This window comes from Ziziphus jujuba, chromosome 5 (genome assembly GCF_031755915.1).
Source record: "Ziziphus jujuba cultivar Dongzao chromosome 5, ASM3175591v1".
In the NCBI taxonomy this organism is placed as follows: domain Eukaryota; kingdom Viridiplantae; phylum Streptophyta; class Magnoliopsida; order Rosales; family Rhamnaceae; genus Ziziphus; species Ziziphus jujuba.
In genome coordinates, this window is record NC_083383.1 from 14079736 (window position 1) to 14088684 (window position 8949).

Below are 8949 nucleotides of genomic sequence, written 5' to 3' on the forward strand. Positions count from 1 at the left end.
CCGTCGTACCTTCTAGGTGTGGAAGGAAGCTTGAATACGAAGTCCATGTTGAGTTCTTCCCACTTCCACACGGGAATCGGTAAAGGTTGGAGTAGTCCCGAAGGCTTCTGTCTTTCTGCTTTCACTTGTTGACAAATCAAACACTTTGATACGAAGTCTGCCACTTCTCTCTTCATACCAATCCACCAATAATACTTAACAAGCGTCCGGTACATCTTGGTACTCCCAGGATGCATCGCATACATCGAGCTGTGCGCCTCCTCTAAAATCTCCTTCTTGAGTCCTGGAATATCCGGAACACAAAGTCGTCCTTTATACACGAGGGCTCCATCCCTCCTTATGGAAAATTCCGGATCAAGACCTTCTTGTACCTTGCCCTTAATTGTCCTCAACTTAGGATCTTCCATTTGGGTCTCTACTATACGATCCACCAACACCGGTCGTACCTGGAAGCTAGCCATGAGAACTCCTGAAGGATGCATATGCATTAACACCCCCATCTTCTTCAACTCCACCATGAGAGGTAGTTGGATGACTTGGATGTGAGCAAGGGATCCAGTAGCCTTCCTACTCAAAGCATCTGCCACTACATTCGCCTAATAGTGACTTTAACTTCCCTCTTGTGCAACTTTCCTTCTCATGCCCACTAATTAAGGATAGTCAAATTGGTCCACGAGAACACGATCTACAAGTCTTGGTCATAGTCGAACGCTAACCATAAGGTGCTTCTAAAGCATGCATCCTTAAACCAACAACCAACTCTCGTAACTCGATCAGCAATTCAAAAGGTAAGATTAGAACTTAAGTCTAATTTCCTCAAATACTGGTGTCACCAAGTTAAGGTTGAGATTAATTCACTTGTCTTCGATTACCCTCCTAGTACTTACAATTATAAAACCCTTGCTCCTCATTGATTAACCAATAGTCTTAACCTCGACAAACATCAATCTTTCTTTTAACTAAATTCATCAAGGTCATGAATAAAATTCTCAACATCCAAATACCATTCTTGAAAACCCTAAGTTTCCCCCATTTCAAATAGATTCCATGAATCCACACCTCAAGCAATAAGAAATTTAAATCTTAATTCTAGCATCACCACCAATACTATGAACAAATCACTAGATCCTTAACCCAATAAAGTATTCCACACTTCTTAAATTCTAACTCCGTCCCAAAAATCATACTCCTTATCATTGTAAATTATCACCAACAATATCAACCACCTTGAATCGATGAAGCACCATCAATACGAACCTTAAATCTCCAAGGAAATAAGATATCAAGATCTTAGCTTCTAGAATGAAAAATAACCATGCTTAAACATCCAAACATGCCTAAGGAATCATCCTCATCTCATTAACCTCATCAACCACCAAGTAGAACTTTAGTCGCTATCCGGATCTTGCTTGATTCTCTAAACGCTGTCGTACCTTCTCTTTGTGAATGATAGTTTAAGCACGAAATCCATATTTACATCTCCCTACTTTTACTTATCGATGACCTAAGTACCTTTATTCGGATCTTGCAACTTCCTTTATCGTGCCAAACCACCATGTCATCCAGTGAGCATTCCATACGTCTTGGTACCCTTGGGGTGTATCGCATACTTTGAATCGCGTGCTTCCTTTAAGATCTCCTTTTTGAACTCAACGATACCCTGCTTTGGCTTCTCGACTGGCGATACTTAACCTTAAGTCGCTTTTGGAAAAACCATAACATAAAACAAATAATAAAATATATTTTTCAACTATACCTAACTTGCATAGGCAATTGTTAAAACTCCACATTGAAATTCATATCTTAAAATCCATAGCATAAAATAAAATATGCACGCTTGTAATGGAGGTACGTACGACACCTTCTACATGTTACGTAATCCATGATTCCAACTGTCGCCGACACTCTGCTACCAATACAAACCAGGGTGGTTGCCTATATTGGCCGTCCAATTCCCCGGGCTCGTAGGCAACATGATCATGGGGCTAGCTCTACATGGACCACATTGGTTCGCCGCCTCCATATGGTGCAGTATAGTATCAAACGTTATAACATACAAATACATGTACGAACACAAACCAAAAATACTTGAATAAAACACCTTTAATTTCCAATACCACGTTGAAAAGCATTTAATTTTGATAATCGATTGGAAAAATATTTTGACGCCTTGAAATCGATCGACACACATCCTTAGGCAATCATCCTTCTTCTCCATGAACGAAACGGATACCATTCACGATGATAAGCTTGACCTTCAAAAAGAAAAGGCATCCTCGACCATCGACTAGGCCATAGGAATTCCCCGTTAGGCTAGATGATCCTAATTGACACCCTCGAAGATTAGAGTTATTCAAACTCGGGCAACGAATTTACTTCGAGACAAACAGAAAGAACACTTTCACACGGGTAAAACGAGAGATTAAACACGGATAGGATGCACAACAATGCACAGTCCCTTAGGAATACTAGAACCTAGAGCTCTGATACCAACTGTCAGGACCCGTCCAAAGTTCCCCACCGGAACCCTAGACAAGCCCTGATCCCAGGGAAACCCTACCGGACCCTTCTGTGGAAGATCCGGCAGAACCTCCCCTAAGGGATGGACTTACCACAAAATTTCCTGCACTGAAAACACACTTCTATAATTGTTCCCTTATTCCTCCCACAGTACGACGAACTGGTTCCACAAATTTCAGCACTCCAAAATAAAAATACAGTAATCCAGTGCAATACAAATACATAAGTGTCCCATACAGTATACAGAGCTTTATGAAGTACTACAAAATATAGAATACAGCAAAAGTGAAAGAAATATTACAACTGCAGTAAAAGAAGAACAAGGTACTGCGCGAACAAATACAGCGAGGAAGATCAAGTCCGCTCCGAGTGAACACCGACAACCTGGTACCTAGAGGAACGGAATTTAAGAGTGTGAGATGCTAATCATCTCAGTGAGCGACCCTACTACTCTACACTATCATACCACGGTAATAGGTATATAAATAATAATTATTTGGAAATAATAATTTCTCTCAAAACCCTTACAATTCTCTCAGTTGGAAAGGTTCCCCTTTTAAAACATTTTCACAAAACCCTTTATTCATATTTCCCGAAAACCAAGACATCAATTAAATACCAGAAGCGGTAACAATTATATTTTTAATTCTAATTCAGTTTCCAAACATTTTATTTTTAAAACACAGTTCTGAAAATCATTTGATGCACCCACTATATACCAGTGGCGCCAACAGTACCCAGCGTCCCAAGGTACCGCCAGACATGAGGTTATAGAAAGAAACCGGCATACGGTCGCGTGGCGTCCCACTGCGCCGCTGCTAACCTGGTGTCCCGGCCAATGGGGGGTGGCCGCCCTCTCCGATGGCATCCACAGGACACCCTCATAATATCAACCGCGCGCTACTCACACCCACCTGCGCGCTAATCACATCACCTGCGCGCTAATCACACCCACCTGCGCGCTAATCACAACCGTGTGCACACTAACCATATCACATATACCATATCACATAATCAGAACACCAGTACGTGCACGGTGCATCTAAAAATCATAAAATCCATAAATTTAAATCATAAAATAAATTTCACATTTTTCATAAGCATAGCGGGCATAATCCATCCGCTTGAACCGGGAAATTCTCCACAATTTCCTTATAATCCATACCATAAATTCCATGATTTTCAAATCCACCAACTCCCAAATCCATCAATTCAAATATCCACCTTTTTTCCAAGCATAAATAATTTCTCGAAATATCATAATCAAATCCCATAATGTTTTATGGGCATATTTCATAAAAATTGAAATCACCAACATAACCAAATATTTTCCTTGAAATATTTGAAAATCAAATCGTGCCCAATTTACCATTAAAACCACACCAATTTCAAAATCCTCAAAACCATAAAATAATTCCACACGGCATAAATTTGTAGAATTCGCATTTTCTTAAATCCAATAAATTCATAAATAATTCTACAATAAATTCAATAAATATTTGGCACATAGAAATTAAATTCCAAATATTTAATTCACACATAATGTATTCATCAATTAAATTCCCCAAAATTAATTTGAAGGTGGGTCACTCACCTTGTGCACGTATCTCAATCAAGATCCTCCGCAGGATCGACTCCGCTACTTGCACGTGCACCTAAAACATCCACAGTACCAAAACCACAAATATTAATATTTTATTCGGGTAATCCCCAAATGGGTACCCGGGGAGCGAACACCAAACGATAACTAAAATTTACGAATTATATACCGAATCGAAGCTCGAGTGATGCTAATCACAGATCCGGTCTTAATTTCCGATGATCGTACCCGACGGGGTCGGAATTTTATCGGGAGGCTTTTCGGGTTTCGGCTCCGCAATTCTCCCAAACCGTCGCGAATTGGTGGAAACGGAAGTCGGATTTGGGTTCAGGAGGTCGAACACTGCGGACTGGAGCTGGCCGGAATTTTCGGGGTACTCGCCGGAACAGTAATTTCCGGCGGGCCGCCACGTCACCGGCAACCGTCGCCGGAACAGTAATTTCCGACGGTGGCCGTTTGCTGTGAAATTTTGCAGATTTGTAGATCGTGAGGAGAGCAATCCAACGGGACCGACGGTGAGCAAAACGGAGGTCGGACGGCGGAGAAATCACCGTTTGAAGATTTTCGACCCCTCGCCGGAAAACGCTCCGATCCCGGCGCGTCGGTGGTCCGATGGCCGTGATTTTTGGTGGGTAGGCCGGACTTGAGGAGAGGATGCTGGGTGTATGGCGCGTGTACTGTTTATCGGCCGGAATAGTGCCGATTCGCGGTGGCCGGCGGTGGAGGGGAAAAATCGCCGCCAAACTTCGGACGTCCGATCCGGGCGCGTCCGGCGGCCGTTCGCCGTGAAATTTGGAGGTTTTGCCGGAAATGAGGTGGGCAATCTGGCTGGCCGGCGCGTGTACAGTAACTAGGCCGGAAAAACGTGAAAATGACCGGCGGCCGGCGGGTCCTCTCTCTCTCTTTCTCTCTCCTCTCTCTCTTTCTCTCTCTTCTCTCTCTTTCTCTCTCTTCCCCGAGAGTTTTTCAAAATTAAAACCCTGTATGACACTGTTCATGCCACGTGGACCACTCAGAAGCTGACACGTGGCATTTCACTGTTCACCGACCCAAAAATATTAAAATAATACGGTATCCGGTAAACTTCAAACGTCTATAACTTTTTAACCGGATGTCCGTTTTGAGCGTGCCGCTAGTCTGTGAACTCGTATCGACGAGCACTTCACAACCATGCATGAGTCAAAGCTCAATTCCCCATAAACAAAAAGTCAACTCCGGCACCCCTTGGACAGTTTGGACCGCAACTTGTTTCGTCCATAACTTTCAAACCGTAGCTCCATTTTCGACGTGCTACCAGTCTACGAACTCGTGGTATCGTGCACTTCGCCACGGTACCCTAGTCAACTCAAAATTCTCACCGAGTCAAAAAGTCAACTTTTGACCCCCTTCGATCAACGGTCAACGGTCAACCTCGGTCAACGTGCACGGATTCCGGTGCGATTTGGGACGGGGTGTTACACCTTAGGATATTATCTTACATAATTTTATTATCATATACGTGATGATGTGTTAGCTGCATCAACTTGAAATATTTTAGATTTTAAGCTTTTTAAAAATTATATATCTTCCTTCTTAATTTCTTGCTTACCTAATCAATTTGTTTCTTATATATACGAATCCGAGTCATAGTATTTATTAATGGTCCTAATTAGAGCTGTCCTTTTTTTTTTTTTTTCTCTCTCTCTCTATCTCGCTCTCTCTCTATTACAACATGACGGAGGGGTATTTTTCATTCAGATCAAGAATTCAACCTTAAATGTATACTCTCAGTAATACAATTACTAGTTCAAATTACTTACATTGATTCCACGGACGGAGTGGGGTACTTTTCTAGACAGCACAAGAGCCGAATGGAGAAAAAGATTATGCCTGTTTGCAAATTAATTAAAGACATCAAGTTAGTTTAATTATAAATAGTAACATTCAAAATTAAACTTTGTGTCTATAGAAAAAACTTTATAAACGAATATTATGGGACTATCAAAAATTATTCATCTAAAAGAGTTATTTATTTATTGTTAAATGAATAATTTAGTGATTTATCAATAAATAAATATTTACTAATTTAAAAAGAATATATTTTATACTATTTTTGAGAAATAATTTTATTAACTACATAATATATATTAATAATAGAAAAGATCAATCAGATCAAATCTACAATCACAAAATTAATAATCACCTCTCAATCAACAAAGAAAGGAAAATGAATCAATAGAGAATTTTTTTTATACAGAGAAATTTTCTTCCTCTTCCAATCACTAAAAATTAAAACAACACCTAATATTTCATATGGTATTAGAATACATACAGCATAACAAGGGCACCCAAAAGGGCTATGGCATCGCCGGTGGCTCCTTTGCCACCGAGCTTCTGTACAAACATCCCTTTCAACAACTTCGACGCCGGCGGCTTCACATAACTCATCTCTCCAAAGAAAAACGCTGCCATTATGAACACTAGAACTGCTATTAGCATTTCCAGCTTCCTTATCTACAACATATGTATAAAGATCATCACCACACATTTAATTAGGGAAAAAAAAAAAAAACCATTAGTCATGCAATTTTTAGCCGTGGTGACTTGTTGTGGCTAAATTCATTTTTTGTCCCAACAATTTACGTTAGCTATAAAGTTGTAGTTAAAAATTTTATTGGTGACAACATATAGTAAGGACAGTTATTATAGCTAAAAATATTTAGCTGCAAATAGAAACTCTTAGCCACTACATTATTGTGCCTAATGCCCTGTTTTTTTTCCTAATTTGATTACATATATATATATATATATACGATTTAATGTGTCGAAATTAAGCTTAGATGAATGTATAAAATTATTACCCCATATCTTTGAAGGCCCAAAAGGAGAAGAGTGCTACCACCAGTTAACAGAACTCGAACCCAAACGGGGATGTTGAACAGTATGTTCAGTGCAAAAGCTGTTCCGATCACTGCTTATTTAATTATATGACCACCACAAATTAACGATATAAATATTAATTAGTTTGCTAACGCAAAACCCATTTAATAATACATATGATTATATGCCTTCGGGTATGTCGGCAGCTATGACCGCAAGCTCTGCTAATAACCATAAACAGTACTTGACTAATAGTGGATACTCAGCCTTGCATAACTCTGCAAGATGTTTCCCTGCGAATTCATCATCACAAAATAAAGTAAATAATTAAATGATTATCATTTTAAGTGATAAAGATTACTATGGTTTATAAATACGTCAAATAGTAAGTTGATTTTTTTTTTTTCTTTTTTTAGAGATGCTCAATTGGACATCTAAAATACATAAAATAAAATAAAAAAGAAATTTTTTTTAGCAGTAAAGCCAAAATTAATCACATTTTGAAAAGCCCATTTTTTTTTTTTTTTTTTTTTGTTTTGTGGGGCCTTCAGTTGAGAGAAAAGGCCAAATTAAAGGCAGGCCATAATTCGTTGTTTTACCCGTAGTCACACCGAGGTTTGCCGCAAGTGATTGGATAATGAGAGCAAAAACCAATCCGATAAGGATCACCCACAGTAGCTGAAATATACACATAAATAGCAAAAAACATAAACCATATCAATTTTCTGATAAGCATATTTTTATTTATAGAAGTACTATTTGGGAAAGTGATTTCTTACTAAGTTAAGCTATAAAATGAGAATCCAAATATATTATATTATTTTGCAAGAGTTATTTATGTTTCAGAATAAATAAATCCACTCAATAAAGTATAGAGTATTTATATTGAAATAAAATTGATCCTACCAAAATGATATTTATCAGTTCATTCTATAACAAAATCATATATATATATATATAGAGTTCTTGTAACACAAAATCTTTTGAAAAAAAAAACTAAAATGAGTCATTCAAGTTTCATTAGCATTTATTTACTAATTTTACCTCATATCCATGGTTAGCTCCAGCTTGCAGATCAGTTTCCACTGTGATAACATAGAGAAGAAATTAAGCATTGAAACGCATGTTAATGCACCAAAATAATAATAATGATAATAAAGAAAAAAAAAATACAGTGATTGTGAAACTCACAGTTTCCGGGGTCGAGATATGCCAGAGAGACAAGAAATCCTGGGCCTACATAAGACAGAAACTTTCTCCATCCACGTTTCTATGTCATCACAAATAATCATAAAACCAAAAATTCCATCAGTCAAACTCATAAAAAAATAAAATAAAATTTACAGTTTTGTTTGACAATTATTTTGAATTGAAATTCTCTTATCTCCAACATGAAAAAAAATAAAAAATAAAAAATAAAAATAAAAACTCATATGCATAATCATATTTCTGTTTTTCTCTCGATTCTGTTGGAAATTCGCCAACAAATTTTTTTTCCGCATGTATCCTTGCAGTGAACAAATTGTCATGGATGAGAGAGAATTGTTTATATCCTCAACATCATGATATATAACTCATAAGATTTTAAAAACAAAATTTTTAAAAGAAAGAAAGACCTGGACATCGTCGGGATGGTGGTCGGTAGTGTTTTTGTCGGAGTTGTCATTAGAGACGGAAGTAGGCGGTGGGGGGGACTGCAAGGAGGCTATTCGGTTGCTTCCACTTCCCCATGTTGATGGAATTGCAACATTCATATTGCTATCGTGTTGATGTTGTTGGCTTTCCATGAAATTTTTTTTTTTCTTTCTTTTTTTTCTTTTCAGTGTGTTTCTTTGTCTACCACACTGTGTTTTTAGCTGATGACAGTGATGAGAAAGACACAAAACTGGAATATGACGTGCATGAATTTATAGAGAAATGGTTCATGTTGTCCTAGGAGCAGTGTCTCCCTTTCTTTTCTTTTTTTTTAA

The 8949-nt window shown here is 38.2% G+C and overlaps 1 protein-coding gene across 1 annotated transcript; it reads right to left on the minus strand.

Annotated features, from left to right (window-relative positions):
• Positions 1 to 5889: 5889 nt before the first annotated feature.
• Positions 5890 to 8949, minus strand: LOC132803872 (metal transporter Nramp7.2-like). The gene is made up of 7 exons (XM_060817658.1): positions 8596 to 8949; positions 8171 to 8249; positions 8024 to 8064; positions 7579 to 7657; positions 6961 to 7272; positions 6432 to 6613; positions 5890 to 5989 (listed from the first exon to the last, which is right to left on the minus strand). Exons 1-5 carry the CDS (start codon positions 8764 to 8766, stop codon positions 7160 to 7162), a joined length of 483 nt encoding a protein of 160 aa, XP_060673641.1. The 5' UTR covers positions 8767 to 8949; the 3' UTR covers positions 5890 to 5989; positions 6432 to 6613; positions 6961 to 7159.